Consider the following 23,523-nt stretch of genomic DNA (forward strand, 5'->3'; position numbering starts at 1 on the left):
GGCCCGGTGGCGCACTGCTACAGTGCGCCGCTTGGGAAGCGCGGCAGCGCTCCCGCCCGAGGGTTCGGATCCCACATACAGACCGGTTCCCGCTCACTGGCTGAGCGAGGCGCGGGAGCAACACCGAGGGCTGCGATCCCGTTCCCGGTCCGGTACGGGGGCGACACTGAGGGTTGCGATCCATTGCCGGACACGGAAAAAGACAAAAAGAGAGAAAAAAAAAAAAAAAGAAAAACCAGTAGCATCTGACAAAGTACAAGTTCCAGGGACCAGTTAGCTCTTAAACTAATTGGCTGATAAGGAAATGAGAACCACGATTTTTGCCTTAAAAACAACAAAACTCTTAACTGTGATGGTGGCCACAGTAATTATGACAGTGAGGCAGCAAACTATAGCCAGTGAAAACCAAACTCAAGTTCCAGCTCTAACATTTGTGAACCCTTTCATCTCATAAAATAGGGTCACCACCTCTTGCCTTGCTTACTTCACAGGGTTTTGTGAAGATTAAAGAATGTATGTCAAGCATGAACTGTAAAATACTATGCCTCATTACAGGTGCCACATGTAAATTAAACGTGCAATATATATACATAGTAGTGCATAATCCCTTACTATCCTAATTTATATTAGCGAATAATCCAGTATTGCACTTCTGCTATTCTTATGTATTAGGAGAAAATGAAATGTTCGACGTCATGATTTGTGAAGCGTCTATGACTTTACCTACTTACAAACCAATAAGTTAGCCTGTTCCTGTTTCATAGATGCTGGGAGAAGACACAAGACTACTGGGTCAGAGACAAATTACTCATGGCACAATAGTAGCCAAAGTGTCATTGTGGTTTCTTTGGCTCACTTTGATCTCCAGATCACATGGGGCAACTTGAGGGGTCAACATGGATGCTACATGTGCATTGGTTTGCATCTCAGCCGAGGAACAATGAGCTTAGGGTTTTTACTGCTTTACAGTAGCAGAAACAAGCCTTCTCTTTATTGGGGTGATGTGCTACCTCATCCTTCAAGGTGGTTCACTGCAGACACAATCCTGAGAAATGGCCTGGGTAACAGTGCTCAGGGCCTTGTATTCTTGGCATGCCCAGCAAAAATGTGCTGAGATGGGTGCTCATCTGAGATGGAGGCATGGCAGATCGCCTCTCCCAACATAGATGAAATAAAATCTGATGCCTGATTGAAATTCTATTAAATAGAAAAACAGAAAAACATGATAAAATCCTGTGACAATGCATCCAAAAAGTAATAAGCTCCCTGGAACATCTAGCTGGTTAGTTATGAAGACCCTCCCCAACATTTCCTTAACCTTGCAAATCCAAGACACCATATTTTATGCAACTGAATTTTAAAAGATCTGATCTAACAGTAGGAATTTCACTTATCAACAGCTGTAGTGGCACTCAGATGCTTGGTAAATAAAGTCTAGTCTCCTGTCTTCCTATCTCTCAGCAGATTAAAAATATCAAAGACGACGAGTATAAGCAAATCTTGTGGTCACCTCTAAACAACACAGCATTATCATCTGGAGAGACTGAATGCTCTTTGCAAGTCAAGACTGTAATGACTAACAGTGAAAAAAAAAGCCTTACAGACTTGAAGCTGAGTCCATGGTTAAGTAGGTATATGGATGATGCTTTCTTGTCCTTAAATGTGGTGAGGAAGGGATGAAGGTCGCAGGAAGTGAATGTGTATTCATCTTTTAGTGAAACTAGCTGAAACCTTTGATCTATTCATTGCATACTAATCCTGGTGGGAAGACTTGTTTGAATACACCACTACACTCTAATCCTTAGATCAACAGCTCTGAGGTAGAAGTCTCAACCCAGGCATGGATGATAAATATTTTTCCTACCCACCATCCTTATTGTGAGTTTTAAAGTGGTTTTATTACTTATGAAACTTGCCCATGATTAGTACAATGCAAAATGCCACTTTACCTGTAGTTGTAAAGTTGCCTATTAATTCCTTATTAGAGTTAGCTTGAGAGAACCACTACTTTAAAATATTTCACTATCAGCACTTTCAAAAATGCCCAGAGATTTTTATCCACTAATAGGAGGCACATCCAAGAGCTTTCATATAAAGAAAAAAAAAAAAAAATAGAACCCAGAGAGAATTAGCCTGTTAATAAAAGCTGTTAGTTCCTTGTAATGATAAATGAGTTCATGTTAGTTTCTTGCACAATGCATTCTAGATAAGGGGAGTCCTTGAGCCTACAGCCAGCAAAACCAGCATGCCAATGTTTCAAACAGGGCAGGACCATCCCCCTGATAAGCTTCTCACCCAAGGCCTGGGTAGAGGTGGTGGGAAAACTATTCTGACCTATGCTCTATCATTTCCAGATAATCCAAGGATAAAACATGGACTATATTCAAGAACTTAATCTTCGAACCTAAATATTATCTTACCCTACGCCCCTCACCCCACTGAATTGCTCTTACTAAATTTATCTTTTTGGACATCACACTCATTTTCACCAGGGAGTCCAAAAACAACTTACTGCAACCTCCAGTTACAATGACAGGGAAGTCCAGTTGAGTACATTGCCCCAGGGCCCCCTCTGTAAGGAAGGAGGAAACATTTGTTTCAGAACTGAGTGACAGAAAGGATTATGCTGTTTTTGAAAAATCAATGATTTTGTCCCCTTGTGAACAATGAGAATCTGAATCATGGAGCATGTAACTGATTTTTTTCTTCTCCATGAATAACCTCATATTGTTGGGTATTATTCCACTATAATCCATTAATTGAAGGTTACCACCTTATTTTAAAAATAGTGCTTGAAGAGAATAACCCTCTTGCGGTTTTAACTAGTATTGTAAAAGTAAATTTAAGAAATCTTTTAAAAAACATTAAAAAAAAATTGAAAGAAACAGTAATACTAATTTTGCAAAGACCGTAGACGTCATTGTGGTTTATTGGGTAAAAATACAAAGTATAGGCTCTTGCATTTTTTTTTTTTTTAAGCAAAACCAAAGAGATTAGAAACCAAGTACATATATCCTCTTTAGAATAGAAACATAAATTAGTTCTAACAATTAGGCACTTAAAAATGTAAATGTAAAATGGCATTTCAGAAGTAGAAACTATGAACTAAATTCCTCCTGAAATATTTTTACAAACACAAAGGCACAAGCATGAAAAACATATTCCTAAACAAAGATAATTTCCTCTTTATTAAAAAAAGAACCTGAATTCAAATCCTGTATGATAGACCAATGATTAAGGTACTGTGGGCAGGAGAAAAGACCTTCTGAACATATTTGATTAAAATGAAAGCATTTAATAAAACTATTACAATAGCATACAGTAGGTATCATAATGAAAAATATATGTCAGGAAAATAATGAATTCCAGACTTAAAATTTTACTTTACAACAAGGCACTTAACACATTGAAACAGTACATTAAGTTTTCAAAAAAATGCAATTGGCTACCTCTCAAGCCTTGTAATAATATTTCTTTTGTGAACATACTGTAACATAACCGTACATTTTGCAGCATTAATCATTGCATAGGAGGTAAATTAAATAATGAATTCCAACTTGGCAACCAGATTAGCTTATGTTTATAGTTTCTTCATTTTCTTTTAAAGGAGTTTTAAATAATTCCATAATAAAGTATTCTTCTCATTCATGATTCATTTAGAACATAGCATAGTTAGATTAATGAGTATTAAATAAATCAGAACTCATAAACTGTGTATCTTTATAAAAACTTATCTTTGGGTACCTTTGATATGATTTTCAGTGTTTGGGTATTGAAGTCAAGAGCGCTACTTAACAGAAGAAATATTTTCAGTAAAAGGAGTTAAATTATTGCAACACAATGACATTAAAAACAAAAATACCAAGAGTCTTTATACATACAAATAGAAAAGCCTTCAACACATGGCATATAACTTATAATATGCTTGATTTAAACATGTAAACTCATTAATTAAGAAATTCCTTCTCACACTTCCTTATGCTACAGAGGTGAGTGTGTTAAGACCGGCTTAAATTTTAATAACTTTTACAGTGCAAAACAAAAACAACAAAAAGAGTTAAGAAAGAAATGTTCAAAATATTCAAGGAACAAGATGTGAACTTTCAATTAAAAGAAACTGCATGAGTTCTAGGATGTAAATGATAATAATAAAAAGGCAGCCAACTTGGTGTTTCAAAGTAAACAAAGTGTAGGTAGCTATAAAAGGAGACATTAATGATTGTGATAGTGAGAGGTAAAAATGGTTTGTAAATTTTCCTTGATCAAATGCATAAAAGATTAGAATTGCAACTGCCTATGATCTGAGCACATTTTCCCTTTGGGGAAGGTTTTTAATGCTTTCAAAATAATTTCTTTCACACGATACTTTCAAATTACTGGCAAAAATAATAAAAGACAAATGCTTTTTAAAAACTTGAAGATACACTTTAAAAAGTGGTGTTTGTGTTCCAAGTCATATAGCATATTGCCACCAGGGGGCACTGGTAATACAGCAAAGAAATCTAATGAAGCATAATCCACAAACCAGACTAGAGACGCAAAGCTCACTTCTCCAGCAAAACTTGTATACCAAGATGCCAGTAAATTAAATAACAAATTCACAATTCATTCAAATGGAACCGGGAAAGAATGCTTTATTTTCAGATCCTGTGGAGGAGCTCAAAACCTAGAATCTGAGACAACCTCATTTCCATTTGAAAGCGTTTAGGAAAAAAATGTGGAAGCTGGCCAGTTAACTCAGTTGGTTAGAGCATGGTGCTGATAACAACAAGGTCCAGGGTTTGATCCCTGTACCAGCTGGCATAAAAAACAGAAATATGTGGCATACTTTAAAGGAATTATATGTTACAGATATTTCACTAAAGGATTAAACCACAGCAAATACTTTGAGCAGGAGCACAGACCTAGAAAATCATGGATGGTGCGTGAGATCTGTATCTTCATTGGCAAAGAAAAGGTATGCTGAAAATTGACTGTGTTAAAGGCAAGATCATAATTGTTTTATGTTTTATATCTCAAAGTGGCATGTCGGGTTAAATCCCAAGTTTGCTCTCCTACATGTAAATGAGTTTTACTATTTCTCTTATTTTTCCAATCTTGAAATTTTAATTTTCTCCCCCTTACTTTTAAGCCACATGCTTCCTCAACATCTATTAGAGAGCTATGACATATGTAAAGAACATGGGAGCAGTAGTGTCCTCACCTGGGGTCACAGGTGTTTTTAAAGTTCCTTAAAAGGTGATGTTATTTTTTTTAAAACTGGATTAATCGACTAAAATGCAAGGCTTACTGTTTCCAGGGTGTCCAATAATCAATACGCGATTATTTTTAAAGCTTAAAACTTTCCCTTATTCAATTGAAGAAAAGTGGGTTGTCCAAGACCCAGCTGAATAAGGCCCTAAGATATATCAGATTGCTTTATTTGGATTAGAGGCCCAAGGGAAATATCACTGTTAGGAGAGCAAAACCCAGGCTTCGGTGTCAGATGATTTGCCTCCTACTCAGACAATAAGAATTCAAAATCAGTGTTTTCAAGCAGAATGCTTTGTTCTATCACAAGTGTCACTACTTAATAAGTGAACATATAGAATTATGTCTAAACACATCAGAAGCTGGATATACATTTATTATTGGTTTATTTAATAAGAAATACAAGAAAAATCCTTGTTTCAAAGCTTGCCAAGGATGTTTAGGGTTTTCAATTCTTGTTTAATATAATATAACCAGATTACAGAGTCTCTCTTCCTGCCTTTCAATTCAACTACCTTTCTTTTTGCAATTTCTTCTATTATACAAAAGAGCCACCCTGAAAACATACACATAATTTCAGCACCAAAGGATGATGACTCTTCTGAACAGATTTGTATTGTGCTTTTCTCAAGCAATTAAAAGGTCAATTTTGTATAATCAAGGCTGACTAGTTTATAGTGATAAATTTAAGAATGTTTTCTATTCTAGGTAAAGGGAAAATTTCACCTTCAATATAAATATAACTTCCTCCTCCCATCCCAACTGGCCTCTCCACCATCTGCCCTAGTGTTGATGACTTTGTAACCATAAACCTTTTTCCAAGGTTATGAGAAATCTTCCAGATTAACCTCCAAGTAGTTAAAAAATTAAGACAATTATCCAAAAGAGTCAATAGCATTAAATAATGCACTCAATCTGACAGCATTAAACATGTTCGGATTTTTAAAAACATCTTTTTAGCATCACCTCAAAGAAATTTAGAAACAATTATCCCCCTTTACTGTGTAGCTGTAACTATCTAATGCACTGATTCCAACAGTATAGTATAGTGCAGCACCATGTTATAATTTTCATAGGGTAAAAGTAAAATTACTCAATTGTGTTATATGTCCCCAGAACGAGTCTATGAGAAGCTGAGTCTCTTGCTAAAAGGCAAGAATACATTAAACTTTCAGGCTCCATCATGGTTTTTCCATAAAGCACAATGTAACTAGGAAGAAATTCTTTTCAATGAAATGTAATTAAAAGAATTTGAGTTCCAATCAGGAGCCCTCAAACAGATCTCACACCAGGGCAGACCTGAAAGGGAAATAGGCTTGTTCCCTGAGTGCCGTGAGCATCAGTTCACATACATGTTTTTAGCCTGTGCTAGAGCATTTGACTGCCCTGGGGCAAACTGACCAGGCAGACATCTAAGAGTGTACACACCCAACTAGCAGAAACATCCTCACGTTTCCTATGTATCTGTCACAGAGATTTTAAAGTGAAATATGTTCACGTATGTAAAATCTGTGGGATATATCAAGTACTTTCATATTTACTTGGATCGACTTTCTTAAAATAAAATTATGAGTTAAAAACAGAAAAAGGTAGAAGTGATACATTGTGCACTGGGTGGTAGCAGCAGTGCGCATTCCCAGACCGGACCCTAACCTTCCTCATGACAGGGTAGAAACAAAGTTCTCACAAAGTTGACACACAACCCATGAATCTCCCTCTCACTAAACCTAATGCTAAAAACCACTCTCAATATTAGGTTATACTATTTGCACAGTGGCTGTATATATCCAGATATTTTATTTAAAACATTAACAAATTCTTCTGACCTTGGGAGGAAAAAATCCTGAAAAAATTCTGAAGTAGAGGATTTTAGTGGACAAAGAATAAGGAAAGGAGTAGCATGTTCTTTGGCACCTCTTTAACAAGCTCATTAGTAAAATCCCAGTGTTGGGGCTTGTCACCAATGAATGAAGAGCCACAGGAGAATATATCTTTCCCAGCATGAATTAAAAAAATGAGTCAATCAGTAATACTTCGTTCATTTTCCTAATCATTTGCATGAAATTTGGTCCAATTCTTCATTTACTAGTCAGTTCTCCTAAAATAAAAAAACAAAACTATACCTTTGGTTACAGCATGAACTCTTTTGGTATAAGAGCTGATGCCTTTGTTTTGCTCCTCAGGTAGATTTCTCATTATCTTCACCGATCTTCTGGACCCGCGAATACTTTTTGCATGATGACTTGAAGCAGCCTGGAGGCCAAGACAATGGCCAAGAGAAGCAGCAGGGAATTGAGCCTTGCACATTTTTCTCAAAAAAATAAAAGATGGGGAACCACCACGCTCTAGACAAGAAATTAGTCTGTGAAGAGACCTTCAAGTTCTGTAAATAGTAGGAAAAAAGTAAAATGAGACATATCTTTCGCGATTAGCATCCTAGTTTTTTTCTTAGTTAAATTGTAATTCTTTGTAACTTAACAGGGTATGTAGAATCCAGATCACATGGCAGTTTTTCTCATGCCTTTTCCCTAACTCTGCCATGACTATGGTCTCCAACACACCTAGAGGCCTTTTTCTCTTTGTGGCTTGTGCAATTTCTTCTGCCTACAATTCCAGTAAGAATGGACTATCAGGAATGGATGTGAGAATTATTCCAGAGGAATAATTTTCAGGATGCATGAGTGGACATATCTGGGAACCAAGGAAGACAAAAGAGTGAGAGGAAAGCTTAGAAGGTTGAACACATTTAAGAGAAAAGATGAAAATTTTGGTTCAGTGGTGTGAGGAGCCACCTAGATGGAAATGTAAGAAGGAAGATGGAAATAGGAGACTACAAAATAGGAAATATAGCAACAAAGAGAAATAAAGTAATCCATAGAAAGGGCATTATTAGAAGACACCAAGAGTTGGATAGAGATCCTTAGGGAATGACGTATTTCAATTGCTCGCAAGTTGTCCAAACATTACATGCACCAGACAATACAGCAAGTCTACGCAAAGATAAGTTATGGTGCACGAACTAACTCTATTACACCAAGGACACACACCAAGGCTAGGAAAACACAGAGGAGGGCAGCAGTAGAGGAAGAGAGCCGGAGTTAGAGAAGACTTCCCAGAAGAGAAAGTGTTTGAGCTAGCTCTTTAGGAATGAATGGGGGAAGAAAGAAAAGGTCATCTGGGAACAGGAAGTATCAGAAACAAGTAAGGAAGGGAAGACAGAGAGCACCGTATCACCAAAAGATGTAGCAAATCCAGTAATTCACAGGCTATTTATTGTGCCTGATTTTTAGAAACTGCTGCCATCTCTTTCTCAACATTAACTTAAGTTTTTTAAGGGCCGGGAGCATCTCCTATCCAGCTTCTCCACAATGCTTCTACAGAGGAGGTTTCCAGATTTTTATTTAGCACACACGGTTCTTCAAGTCTAGTATTAATTAGTTGAACTAGCAAAGCACTGTGCTCTACAATTGTATAGCATTTTTATTCTTAGATGGAACTTGTATTTGTGAAGTTCTTTAAGAAGCAGTAATTGACATAAGTTTAAGCAAACTGACCTAAACCACATTTGGGTGGTAACAGCAGTTATCCCCATTAAGCTATTTAAAACCCCACTTTCTGAAAAGGGGTCTAGTGCATTTAAAGAAAAGGAGTTATTCAAGCATCGTCACTGCTCTCACCTTTTCATTGGCCATTGAATGGTACCACCAAAACAGCCGTGTTGTGATATAATAAGCAATGATCACATCGACAGTATAGTGTTCATGTGCTACAAGAATGCAGATGATCCCGGCAGCACTCAGCAGCCAGCAGATTAAATGATACCACCAGAAGTGACGAGGTGAATCTGGACAGTAGAAAAATGACAGAGTTAATAAGATTCCCAGAGATGAATTTAATGTGTACAATCTGGCCTCATGACCTGAAGTAGAATAATCTAGGATCGGGAAGTCACTGGAAGTAGAAAACTGATCATCTAAAATGAGTCACTATGAACTGCCCAGGATTTGCTCAGGTAGGAGGGGGGAAGAGGAGACCACAGGTAGCAGCAGGTCAGTCACTGGGGAGGTTGGTAATGTTAGATAGTCTAGGCCTTGCCCACTGCTAGCACGAACTATTTCTTATTAGGTTGGCTGAAATTGGTTCACATCGGCTCAAATATAGGACGCCAAAGGGAAGAAAAACAGTAGGGATCAAAAGAAAAGGTAGTTGTCTATGAAAATAAGGGGAGAATTGAGAAAGCAGGAGTTTCAGGTCTTAAATTTACTTTGATTTTTCCAGGTGTGGAGAGGTGGGGGTGGGGGAGAATGGCATTGTGGCTAGCAATATTTCGATTCTCAGCAATTTTTTTCTGTATTGCCAATAATAACTATGAACCACTCCCTAGCAAAGCTTAGGATTCCTGCCCATTCACTTATGGACTTTCAGCTTTCCTGGGGAGGCTACCAAGAAGTTCACTCCATTGGTCACAGCACTCATCACGTTAAACACGATCATGCACCCTGCAGCCTTCTTATGCAAGTGTAAATGACAGAAACAACTGGAACCAGAGTTCATCTCTAATAACCTGGTCATGTGTTCTTTCTCCCCCCTGTATTTTAAAGCTTTATTGGCTCATAATAAAAGTTAATAATCCAATAAACTGAAATTTATTTCATGTTTTACTGTTTACATTCATAGTGATATTTACTTTCATGTGTAGAAAAGTGGTTGAATAGCCAAAGGATTCATTTTCAGAACTTCAGATGGAATACCAAATCAGGTAAAATTCAAATACAGAATATTTTTTAGTAAAAAAGTTGCCCTCTCTGTTGGTCCCAAATAGAACAGTAAGAAAATAAACCCGTACTTGCATTTGAAAGTCTGATTTTCTAGTTTTGGATGCGCTCCTTATTGCTTCTCAGTTGCTTCATCCTGCCACTAAGTTCTAGCAGATAACTCATAGAATCCCAGAATTTTATTGTTGCGAGAGGCCTTATTCTTGTAGTCCCCATAACCGTTCTGTTAGGCTCAGAACATTAAATATTGAACCAACATTTAGAAATCTGGAGGCCTCAATAAATATGCATTCTCCAGCACCACAGACCTCAACCCTCCCTAAGGTCTCACACTACACTTCTACAGAGAAGGTTTCTAAATTTTAATTTAGCAATATGCTTTTCAAGTCTAGTATAAATTAGTTGAATTAGCAAAGCACTGTGCTCTACAATTTTATAGCATTTTAATTCTTAAATGGCACTTATATTTGTGAAGTTCTTTATTTTAAGAAGTAGTCATAGATATAAGTTTAAGTGAACTGACCTAAACCACACTTGGGTGGTAACAGCAGCTATTCCCATTAAGCTATTTAAAACCCCACTTACTGAAAAGGGGTCTAGTTCATTTAAAGAAAAAAAAATTAACCAAGGATTATCACTGCTCTCACCTTTTCATTGACCATTGAATGGTACTTATAGGTCAGCTGTTATTTACCTTAAAAGTTCAAAATGTTTGGGTGAACTAGAACTATTTCGTATTTGTTTATTCACAAGAAGCAAACTGAAGTAGGTAAGTAGAAAAGAGGTGGCCTGAAGGGTTAATTTTCCTATCATGGAATTAAAAGTGAGATTTTAGGAATGGTTGGAAACCCTAGCAGTGCTCTCACATAAAAATATATTTCCTATTATGCTACCATATTGGGACCACTACACATTTATTAAGAACACTGGCTGATCCAAAGAAAAGGTTTAATATAAGCTATTTTGAAACAGAAATGGCAACAGGGTTAATCCTCTTTGTTCTCTTCCTACCCATAGAAATAACACTGAGATACAAGGTGATCACACACAAAATAATATGCTTCACTGTGTGGGATCCTAGCCCTAGTTGGCATTGAATAATAGAGACAACGGACTTGGTGAGGTGGCAAGGTTAAGAAAAAAAAAAGTCTTTTTGACTAGCCAGACACTCGGTGCTAACGGCTACGCTGATTTCTCCAAGCTTATTTTATAAGGAACCTAAGCCCCAATGATAATATTTGCACAACTGTATAAAGCCCTCTCTTACTGACAAAATGATCCTGGTCCCACATTTTCATATGCTCTCACGACTAAATTTAAATCTACTCATGACAACAGAGCAAACAAGGAGAGTCTAAACTGATCAAAAAGCAGGAAAGCAAAATAAAAAACCAAAAAAAACCCCACCATAGATGATCCATTTAAGTCTAGAAGCAGACTTTTCAAAGAAACCACTGGAACCACTACTTACTCAGAACAATAACACACAGTATAATTTAGAAGGTGATTGTTTTTCCTAATTGCACAGGAAATAGGCATAAACATGGAATGCACTGTTTATGTACAGAACTGACTATAAAGTTGAGTTTTGTATTACATGTTACAGAATTGCCATTTTGTTTCTCACCAAAAATTGAAAAAAACAGAACCATAAATAACACACATCATTACACTCACCATCACCCTCCCCACAAAATCAATTAATAAGTATCAGAAATGGAGTGATTCATGGGCCGGCCCGGTGGCGCACTCGGTAGAGTGCGGTGCTTGGGAGTGCGGCGGCGCTCCTGCCGAGGATTCAGATCCCATATAGAGACCGGTCCGCTCACTGGTTGAGCGCGGTGCGGGTGCAACACCGAGGGTTGCGATCCCGTTGCCGGTCACGGTACGGGCACGACACCAAGGGTTGCAATCCCGTTACCAGTCACAAAAAAAGACAAAAAGGAGAAAAAAAAAAAAGAAATGGAGTGATTCAATTTATGGCAGCGACCACCCCCGATGGTGCAGAGACAGATCTAGCCCCTCCCCAACAGTGTGACGGCAGAAATAAGAGGAAGGGTCAGCAGGCCTCAGCCTTTAGTCAAGTATGACGAAGGCCCCACACTTAGCACACCACTGCCCCTACTGCCAGTCTGTATGTAGAACTTGAAAGGAAAACAACACAGAAGCTCTACAACTCTCACAAAGACTTTACTTCCTCTACTACAGAGAATCTCAACTCTTTGTCATATTGCTCTCAAAGCAGAACTTAAACCTAAAACCCCAGGCAATCTGTGGGGCAAGAATTCACTTCTGTACCATTGGAAGTTGGAAAGTAAACCTTGATGTCTACATTGCCATTGGAGCAGGGTCCAGCTGTATGGATTAATGGAGGGCCAAGAGAAGAGGGAAACAAGGACAGGGGAGGAGAGGCCTCCTTCAGCTACTGTCTGCTGGAAGACCTCCTTTTGAATATGCTAAGTGAAGAGAATTGAGATAAACCTCTAAAAAACACTGGCATGGTGTACCTTGGAACTAAAACTGAATGTCAACACTGATCAACTTTGCAAACGTGAAGGAAGAAGCATCACTGTTGCTAAAGGACTCTGAGATAATGAGCCTAATTATACTAAACTGCAGAAATCTATAAAAATGAGACCTGGGAGGCAGCTAAAACCAAATTCAATCCTACAATGAACAAGGTATTACCTCACCCATAAATGCTATTGGAAAACACAAGGATTTTGTACAATGGGAACTGAGTATATAAATATATAAAAAAGACTTCAACTTCTTGCTGCCTCATTTCTTCTTAAGAAGAAAATGATCAGTATTGGCAAAATGTCCCATGAAGATGCCTATTAAAGCATAGAAAGTGGCTGCAAAATGATGAAATCAAAATAAAGTGGGACAAGGAAACATTTTATAAAGGGTAAAACATTAACTGAATTATTGGAATGATGGATTGAAAGTGTCATACAAGTCATTCAAAGGTCATTTACACTTGGCTTTAGAATGTGCCAATTGTTTTTGTGATAAACATAACAATTATGTTCTTCTTAGTTCCGATATTAAGACAGCTATTTAGACCTTGAGAAGTACTAACCAAGAAGAGGGATGTTCTGGAGGCATGCTAAATGCTTGAGAGAAGCCAGGTTTTAAGCATTCAGTCATAAATGACTAGTTGAAATGATAAAGTATACACACACACACTCACACACACACACACGCACGCACGCACAAGTCTGTCTCTTTCATAGCTATCAATCCCAATAGAATAAGAGCTCCCATCAATTTCAGGGGCTCAGGATCCCTCCCACAACAGCAATCAGTGCAGAGGAATGTGCTATTACTTACATTCTTTGATGAACAAATAAGTAAGTGTCAGCACAACTGTGTGACCACTGAAGAGGAAGTCTCCACACAAGATATGTGATCCAGTTATGGACAATCCACCACCAGAAATCAACCGTAGAATCCGTTGTACTTTTGCCTGAGAGTCTCCATTGAGCTGAATGACACAAAAATTAGGAAGAAAATTTAAAGGCGATAAAATCATCTTTCAGCCTAATTGTGTGACACTTAGAAAGGTCACCAGGTTGTGATTTTTTTTTTCTTTTTAACCTAAAAAGTCAAAAAGAATCCAAGGGGAAGCTCCTCAAACTGGGTTTTATTCATTGTGCTGGCAAGTTTTATTGACAAACCTTAAATTATTCAATATGTTACTAATAATATGTTTTAGTGGTGGTGTGTCCTTGAGCAAAGCTTTTAAAAATATTAATAACCAATGACTTCACCACAGCTAAGCACTAAAAAGCAGATCAAAGCTACTTTCTATCCTTTTTGCGGGGGGAAGTGAGGGTTTCAGAATTTTAATATTCAATTCAGCTGCATGCCACATTACTAATATTCTATAGCATACTGCTACCCTGTATTAAGTGGGCAACCTTAAGTGTACATAGAGCTGTAATAATGTCTGATAAAAACATTTATAGTTTAAAAGAGGAGCTGAAACTCACTAAATAATTTCGGCAGGTTTGAAAATGATGGATTGGGGAATGTACTGGCGGCTTTAAAAATGAGTAGCTTTGATCAGGAAAAACATCCCCCAAAGAAACAACCTATGTGCTGGGGCAGAGGCTCAGAAGACAGCTCCCTTGAACAAGGGTGCAGAAGCCTGTAGAAGCCACTAGGATGACATGGGAAATGATGATGGGTTAGGGCAGGAGTTTGAGGCAATAGTCAAAAGCTTAAACCTTATTAAAACAGAAGCATACCAGAAGGAGCTATTCAAAATGGTAGGCATGGAAAGTTGAAAAACTGAAATTCTGAGGGGCTAGATAAAGGGTTTCAGATCAGTCTAGTAGAGAGAAAATAGGCTTAGAAAATGAAAACAATGATATTCAGGAAGAGATCAAGTAATAGTACACATGGAAGAGAAATGTAGAAAGACCATCATTGACTATTCATTTGAGACCTGGAGGACAGGTGTAGGACATGCTGCCTTTTATACTCAATGATGGTTTTTCTGGAGCCCTGAAGCATGGCCAGTGCAGCCATGACAGGGGTTAGACAGTTCAGTGGTAAAGACAAGGCCATGTCTTGTCTATGTGGATGCAACATGGCAAAGGAGAGTAAGACATGTACAGATAGACAGGGAGAAAGTCTAGGAGTAGAAAAATTAAGTCAGTCCCCAAAGCAGGTAGAAAACCATCCTATCTAGTACAGTAAGGAATTAGGGCAAGACTCCTTGCCTAAAAACCTCCCTCTTGAGGTGCCTAAAAATGTCCCAATTAAAAAAAATAAATCTTATGCGTCTGATGTTCAAGAAACCCTTGTAAAAAGGCAAACACACCATGATTGCTTGATGGTTGGGAAAAAGGCACTACACAGAAAATGACATAAGACATGATTAGAGGTAGGGTGAGAAACCAGAGCTTTCAAAGAAACTTCACCTTCTTTGTAAGTTTGCCTATGGCAAGCCCAGGTGGCAAAACCAAGGGAACGTATGTGTGTTGCCAAGAGTAGACAGTCCTTAAACTTAACGTACTGAGTAATGGGTGATCCTGCCTCGAAAAGACAGGATCCACAACTGAGGACGGTAAGAGGACCGTGACACAGTCGCAGGTCTCACTCCAGGCACACCTCAGAAAAGGCATACTACAAACTAGCTAGCATGATGTGACGTGCCCTTGCTATCTAGGATAGAATCAAGCCATGTGCTTTATCAGATCAGCCACAGCCCTTGAGGAATTTCTTGTCACGAGGTTGGTACAAACAACTGCCAAAACTGAGATCAAATACAAAGTATACACACTCTTCCTGACCACTGTGTTCCCAGTTTAAATGGACACGTTATTCTTCATTTCAAAACCATAATGACTTTAAAAAAAAAAATCTATTCACCCATCTCAACTCTATAATTTTCTAAGGGCAGAAACACTTGAAGCCAATCCTATACTTGGGGTTAGATGGATTCAAAGATAAAAACACACTAGGAGCTGAAATAAGCCACGCCTTTTTTCCTCTTCCCTCTTCCTTTCAGCAGTATGGAGAGTCACTACGCCTTTATAGAACAGAAGGACTCTCTCCTTCTTGCTCTGTCTTAGTTCTTAATTCCTCAATCCTCTCACTGCTATCCTGGATACCATATCATGTTTAGTATAAATGCTAAATAGAACCTCAAGAAGAGAAAGAAAAAAGAAGAGGGTAGAAAGAAAACTGGAGAAGGGAGGGAGAACAGTATTAGGATTAATGAAGTTTTTTTCTAGTTCTATTCTAGTTCACTGGGATCTCCTAATCACACATCACAAAACGCTCTTTCTCCTATCAATTTCCTCGTTTTCAGACACCATTCTATGCCACTACTGAATATGGAATTGCAGATATAGAAACCTAAGAGGAGAAACGTCAATCAAAACAGCCAAGCCAGAAGAAGGCTCCAGTATACCTAGAAGTTCCTCCAACTGTGACCTCCCTATGCCACTTTCCATGAACATAAATTAGGTCCACGAGAGCCCACCGTGGCTGCTGCCAAATGAGAAACCTCATCCACACTGTCCCTTTAATTAAAAGAAGTCCTTTGGGGGCTGGCCCGGTGGCGCACTGGATAAGTGCGCCGCTTGAGAAGCGCGGCGGCGCTCCCGCCCGAGGGTTCGGATCCCACATACGGACCGGTTCCCGCTCACTGGCTGAGCGAGGCGCGGGAGCAGCACCAAGGGTTGCGATCCCGTTGCCGGTCCCTGGTCCGGTACGGGGGCAACACTGAGGGTTGCGATCCGTTGCTGGACACGGAAAAAGATAAAAGACAAAAAATAAAAAATAAAAAAATAAAATAAAAATAAAAAATAAAAGAAGTCCTTTGGCCATCTATGGCCAGGATGAGAGGGAGAGCCAGCCCCAGAAAGCTTTCTCAGGGAAGGGGCATGCCCACTATCCCAGCCAAACATTCTTCTATGTGGCAAAATGGTTTGAAAAGCTAAATCATTTCATAATAACTGGACCAAAAGGTATCTAAACACACAAAATTTCTGACTGCAAATCAAAGCTTGGGTTGGTGGCTGAAGTAAATTGTAAGCAAAGGACTTACAGTGTAGGGTGGAAAAGGGAGAGGGCAACCGGGAAACTGTGAAAGCCAAGGATCTCACTGCAATGGCTCTTGTAGTGATCACATCTGGTGAGTAACAAGTAGTATTGGGCAACAGTCACTAGATCTGATAACTTCCCATAGCGAGTGGTTGCAGTATGCAAAGTTCTGTCATTGCTCATAGTCATGAAGGGCATTCTATAGAGTCAGCAATACAGGAAACGGGTAGATTTATCTAATAGCCTTGTAACCACAAAAATCTAAGCAGCACTCAGAGCCAGTGAGCGAACCAAATTTAGAATGCAATTCTGACTTCTGTTCTATAACACCACATCACCTCTAGTCAAACAAAGTGACTTGTGTTTGTTTTACTGAACCACGATTCAGGCACCTAGAGCCTGCTATGCCTCAGGAAGACGTCCTGACAACTGAACATGGTAGATGATTAGAAAGATGTCACCTGAGTTTCCATTATATGTATCTGTAGCTTGGTGGCCCAGCGGCACATTTACTGATGTGGCTTCTGAAAATTGCAACTGTTCCACAGAAGACAATCTTTAATTTGTTTTCTTTCTGTAGTCATAGCAATTCATCTTTGCAAACCTCATCCGTTACTAGGATGAGCCTGTCTTCCTCTCTGTGGCTGTTTCTCCATTTAACACATTGCAACAGCCCATTAGAACTGTTTATTATGCTTTTGAACCCCTCCCATGCCTTAAATTAGTTTCACTAAAAATCGGCCAATGTTTAAATTCAATATGTACACTGTTTTAATTACAGACACTTTCTGCTTTGATGGCTTTAGAAAATTATAGCTTCTTCCAACCACACCTATATTTGGTGGAGACTACTGACTTCTTCAGAACAACTCTATTTTTCTTTCACCTCAGATATCTGCTTAGTCTTCAGTAAAATATGATGTTAAACTTCATTCCCTTGTCCAGAAAGCATGAGATTTGCAAGCTTCCATTTCATAAACCAGAACACACTGGGGTCTGAGATGATTAAAAGCTCTCTGAGAACTAACTCTTCATAGAGAAACTGTAATTCCTGCTGAAGACAGTTTCAGCAAACATCTTCACACTATATCTCAGCAAAAGACCAATCTATCTTTCCAGCTGCTAAACACTTTGGGGTCATCCTTGACTCTTTCTCTCAAACCTATGTCCAACTTATTATTAACACATCGTATTGCTCCTACCTTCAAAACATGTCCCAAGTTGAGCGACTTCCCATCACTTCCACAGCCACACCAAAGTTGAAGTTCCTACAATGGACATAGGGCCCAATGGGATCTGTGGCCTGCACCACCCTGACCCATCACAACTCCACTCACCACACTGGCCACACTGCTCTTCCTTGAACCCACTGTGACCAGGCTATTTTCTTGGCCTGAAGCTCTCGTCCCATCCACATGGCTCACTTTCTCGTCTTGGTTTCTGCCAGATGTTTTCTTATTAAAGAAGGCTTTCCTGACCTCTCTGTATAATAGCACCTGCCCTCACACTCCCTTTCACCCTTACTCAGCTCTACTGTTCACCTGACAATCACCTGGCTTATCATCATGTGACAAGTTATGAATTTATCATTTGTCATCCCTCAACAGAATTTCACCTCCAGAAGAGGGACTTTACTTTGGTTACTATAGTGCCTTGTATGTAAGCTGAATACTTATAGAATGAATAATGAGAGGGTAAAAAAGCAGGGAGTCAAACACCCAATGGTAATTTGCAGGTAGCAGAAAATGAAATTTTTATGCAGAAAGATAGACTTTTTAATGAATACGTTTTAATTTCTTCCCCCTAAATCTAAAGAAAAATAGAAAATAAACCAGATTTCAGTTAACACACATGAAAGCATCTAGAAGTATGTATGATAGAGAGCAGGTGTTCAAAAACTGTTTTCTTGATTTCCTCTAAATGGTAATTAAGCGTTGCTTACCTTTGGAGCACACTGGAAATGCATTCCAGGCACAGGAAGAGTAGTAACGTACATTGTAATACAGCGATACAAGTATAAAGTCCCAACGATAAAAAAGAATCTGCGCCCCACTATTGACCTAAAGGAAAAACAGGGATGGGGAAACACAAGTTCACTGGTCAGTTTTTGTTCTTAGTGCAATATAAAACTATGTTTTGACAGAAGAAAAAAATAATTAATACAGAATGACATAAACAAACCAGTCTCCCAGAGTTTAAAGGCTTATTTGTGAGCTGTCCATCCCTACAATTCCATAAAGAGATTGCACCTCAGTTTCCAGAAATGAAGATCCACAAACTACAGTAAATCTAGGAGGTTTGGGGCCCAAAAGGAATGAGTGTGTGGGGAGTGAGGAAACTGACATCCACTAAGAGTCCAGATAATCACCTCTTCTAAAAAAATGTCACCCTTTGCCAGAGAATTCAATGAATGTCTCTGTGTTCTCAGTCAACTCACTGCATTACTAGAACTCTCTTGAGAACATACCAAAGGCGTAAGCGAGCCATGGTCACAGAGGAATTCACTAATGAACCAAGGTGATTTTACATAATTAGACACATAGGGAAATGTGACAACTCATTTAACCCAAGTTATATGAACAAGGTTTACTTGGGAACACAGGAATTCTGATGACTTAGGCATGAACTATTTTCTCTGTGACCAAATAGCTTTTCAGAGAGTTGTATTTTGAAGATGTCCAAAGTGGCCCTCGTACATTTAAGAACATTTAATAAAGAAGCTGTAAATGGATACATTTACTCTTAATTTATCCAATCTTGATCAAAAAAAGGAAAAACAATCCTCCAAATTCTTTTTCACTTTATATTTTTTTGTGAAGATAGTTGTCTTGACTAGCTTTAGTCCCTGTGCTTCATTACCTGAGTCCTCAGTCTGAGGGACTGGTCCCCAGGCTCTGAGCACGCTGTCCTCCAAAGGGAAAGGCTTTGACACTACACCACTGCCTCAAGGATACCTGAATGGGCACAAGGGTTCTGAGTGTCCTCACTTCCAGCTGAAGACGAAACTCCCTTTCTGTCATGTAGTTAGGTCTATGAGCTCTGGGGATTAAAAGATGAGTGGGATTCCTTAAAGCCTCTAGGATTGCTAGTTGCAACTTCCCTAGTGCATAAAATACATTACTCTAGGTCTCCCACTTTCAGAGCTCTCCAACTTTTCAACACTGGTACTGATCAAAGACTTCTGGAAAAACAGGCAGTTTCAGGAATGTGGCATATTTTAAGTTTTCTCCAAGGTGTGGTTCTGACATGAATCAAGGTTGAATGCAGGTAAGTGTTGGAACTTCTAATTTAAAGAATTATGTACAAATATATATTTTAGCTGCCTTTCTCCTATAGCTATTTTAAGAATATTCCAGTGTTTCTGGGGTCAATAAATAAACAAACAAACAAACAAACAAAGACACATCACCTAGACTGATAGATGAAAGTATTTATCTATTCCAAGGTCCTTAAAAAAAAAAAAAAAAAAAAAACTGCTATTCTAGCTCTGACCTTTCTAGTACTGAAAAAGAGCTGGTGATAAACAGTGCTGAGTCTCTCCCCTTGAAGTGAAAAATGACTCACCCTTTGATTCAACCCCAGGCCCCAAAAGAGCACTGTTTTGAATTGTTCCATGCTATCAGATAAGGTGAAGTAATAAGCAGAAATTGTGATGAATCAATTATGTTCATTCCAGCATTCTGAATTCAGCTGTACTCAGAACAGAAAACTAACTTAGAAGGTGAAACATGTACTCTGCAGCCTTATTTAGAAAAAGAACTATTGCTGATGATTTCTTCCCCTAGCTTTGAAAAGTGCTTTTAAACGATAGAGAACAAGTAAGATTTCTCATTCAGCTGGATGTTCAAAACAGGTTATAAGAATTATTCCATTAGTTACTACTATATAAGACCCAATTCTACTTCAAAAGTAAAAGGCAAACTGGTATGATTCGTGACTGAAACAGTCAGTGGATGTAATTAAAGTGTGTGGCTCAGCTATGTGACCGTAGTAAAATCCAAGGTGGTGGTGGAGAGGCAGTTAACTACCTAGATGAAGATTCAAATAAATTGAGGTGAAGACTGTACTTCAGGGCGGAGTCCAGGTACTTACCAGACCCTGGAAAATTTCTCTTTCACACATATATCAATAAAACTGCTGTGAATTAAAGGAGAAAGCAAGCCTATGACCCAACTAGGCTCTCTTATATTCAGTGTCAACGCCAGACACTAAAAAGAAAAACACTAAAGTTCAACTAATATGTTCTTTACTTTTAGCATAAAGTATGCCATAACAATTTCAGAAGCAATTTACTTTTACTAAATAAAAGACAATTGACAGCTGTGTCTTTTACTTAAATATATGAAGGAAACATATTAGGAGAGTTATATTAAGAAAAATGCTTAGGAACAACTTTAGTTTGTGGAATAAGTTTTCAAAACTGCAAAGTTGCATTTGGGGAACTCTTTGGCGGAGATAGATTGTATTACTCTAAACACAAAGGAATAGCAACTGAAAAAACAATAAGATGTAAATTCTAAAAAATACCACCTTGTGGCATTAATATTAAAATCTATTTGATTTTGAATTGTCAAATTGTGTCAAGTATGTTGCATTCATTACATTTTTAAAATCCCCAGATTATGGGCAGAGTTTTGATCAAACTCTTATTTGAGTGATTTAATTACTAGATTCCTAGTAGAAAACAAACGTCTGAATGAAGAATGAGATGAAAAGGGGAATTGAGGGGCCTTAGTTTTATGGACTAGAAGTCAGAATTCACACAGAGAAGGAGAAGTAACCACTTCAGAGCTATGTTCAATTTTTAAGTGTCCTCAAAGCCAAAGTACCTGGCTTACTACTTCCTGACTCCTACTATTCCAAAACGGGAGGATGAACCCAGTGAACCATGAGCTTCTTTGTGGTGCTAGGGGGAAACGAGAAAGCAAGTTTACTTAAGAAATCTAAAACCAAAACCACATGGACCCAGTTCTAAATTCACAAAGTGTTGAGAATGGATGGCCAATAAGCAAAAAGAAAAGAAACATAAATTTGAGAACTGAATAGAGGCAAACCTCAAAGCAGGCTATTGACTATTGACAAACACAGTCATCATATGATGAGTAATGGAGAAATAAGTTCCCCGGTCCACTCCTTTCCCTACCTGTCAAGAGCCTGAAATAACACAAGCATGACGAAGTGAATGTTATTTCTTTCCAAGCCTCTTGACTTATCATGCAAATACCATAGTGCTGAGTAACTAGAAATTACAAACTGCACCTTAAATTCATAAACTCTGAATCACCCGCCATAGTACTGCTGTATGCTTGAAACTTTCATACACAGAAGCTCAATAACACACAATGCTGTGTGTTATTTCTATTGCTTTCATCAAATGTCTAAGACTGAGTTTATTAGGGAAAAACTGAGAAAAATAATTTCAGTTACACATCTACTCACTTAAAAACAAACCAATGACAAACTCCAAAAACATGTTAGAACTACTTACTTGTATCTCAGAAACAGCCACTGGGTGATCCATAATCCAACTAATATAATCCCATTTATTTCTGATACAGAAAATGCCCATTTCACCCGGTCATGGGTTTTGAAAACTCTAGATGTTTTATCCTTTTAAAGGTTATATGTTTTTCTTAAGTATGCCTTTGTTCTCATTATAGTTAGGTATTAATATGAGATACAACAGCCACTGGGTGATCCATAATCCAACTAATATAATCCCATTTATTTCTGATACAGAAAATGCCCATTTCACCCGGTCAATGTAATCAAAAAACTTGTCTGGGAGTGGAGGGCTGAGCTCCTTGGGAGGGACCCTCTCGTGCACAACTGTGATCATGACGGTGGTCAAGACGAGGTTGAAGAGTGCATACACGAAGGCAATGCCCGTTTTCCACCACTCTGGGGGAAATTTGTTCCTTGATTCAGAGGGCATAGCAATCTGGATATAGTCCGGGTACTTTTTGGTGCCCTTTCGCAGCCCATTGGATAAGCTCTTGGGTTTACCACTGCCATTTTTGTTTTCTTCTTCAACAGGCTCAGTGGGTCTTGTGTAAGTGTTTGCAGGGTCGTTGGTCTGGTTTTCCATATGTTCCTCAAGTTTCGCTGTCTCTATGATATCCATTGTCCCCCAGTCTTCAGATCAAAAAGCAGATGGTAAAGTTCTTGTTCTCTGTGGAAACTTAATTTTTTTTAATCCTTCTATTTCCAAGATCAACATGGGCACTTACAACTGATTTTGTTTCCTAATACAAAACATAGAAGGTAGCCATTGGATTATTGCTCCTCCCACGTAGGTATCTGCCGTACATTCACTACTTTCAGGAAAGGAAGGCAATTCTCCTTCCCCCCAAAAGATGTTACTATCCCACCTAAAAGCAAAACAAAACTGTGTTCAAAAACTATACTTGTCCAATTGTCAACCATCCAAAACAAAAACATTCTCAAAGTAAAGAAACATAGCAAAGCCATTTCCTTTATAAATATATCTTCAGAACATAGTTAAACCTGCTGAGATTGAGTTTATTTACAAATTATTAAATTGTTTTATCTTGGACTTCTTGTCTCTTTTTGAGCTGATGTCAGTATAAATAGGAACTTTTAACAATTAACTCCCTTTAAATTTCTTTAAATAAAAGTTAGGACCCGACATTGCAAACACTTCATCAGGCACTATTACTTGTTGCTAACCATGAAGTCATAATAAGCTAGAACCTGCCCAGAGATCACATCATTTCTTCCTAAGACTGTATCTTTTCTATGAATCTTAAATAAAAAACCCATGTGAGTTGCTTACATGCACTGAATAGTTGTTACCTTCTGCATTTGTCAAAACAGTCAATTTTCTATTTTCTCATTAAAAAACTACAGTCCTTTTAAGTGACCACTTTTAAGAACAGATTCAAGAGCAACACATTCAAGGTATTTAAAATGA

At 38.3% G+C, this 23,523-nt stretch overlaps 1 protein-coding gene across 1 annotated transcript; it reads right to left on the reverse strand.

Annotated features, from left to right (window-relative positions):
- Positions 1-1,120: 1,120 nt before the first annotated feature.
- SGMS2 (sphingomyelin synthase 2) lies at positions 1,121-22,713 on the reverse strand. The gene is made up of 8 exons (XM_008576883.1): positions 22,280-22,713; position 22,185; positions 22,078-22,097; positions 18,532-18,649; positions 13,362-13,515; positions 8,928-9,094; positions 7,374-7,633; positions 1,121-1,197 (listed from the first exon to the last, which is right to left on the reverse strand). Exons 1-7 carry the CDS (start codon positions 22,711-22,713, stop codon positions 7,430-7,432), a joined length of 1,098 nt encoding a protein of 365 aa, XP_008575105.1. The 3' UTR covers positions 1,121-1,197; positions 7,374-7,429.
- Positions 22,714-23,523: the final 810 nt, after the last annotated feature.

The sequence above is a fragment of the Galeopterus variegatus genome, unplaced genomic scaffold (assembly GCF_000696425.1).
Source record: "Galeopterus variegatus unplaced genomic scaffold, G_variegatus-3.0.2 Scaffold63, whole genome shotgun sequence".
NCBI classification, from domain to species: domain Eukaryota; kingdom Metazoa; phylum Chordata; class Mammalia; order Dermoptera; family Cynocephalidae; genus Galeopterus; species Galeopterus variegatus.

Bases quoted from the DNA above. Each gene is read 5' to 3' on its own strand.
- SGMS2 (XM_008576883.1), bottom strand. From the start codon at position 22,713: ATGGATATCATAGAGACAGCGAAACTTGAGGAACATATGGAAAACCAG. The intron at 18,650-22,077 runs GTAAGTAGTTCT...TTTTTCCTTTAG, and splicing joins TGGCTGTTTCTGAGATACAA to GTCAATAGTGGGGCGCAGAT. The intron at 13,516-18,531 runs GTAAGCAACGCT...TGTGTCATTCAG, and splicing joins ATTTCCAGTGTGCTCCAAAG to CTCAATGGAGACTCTCAGGC.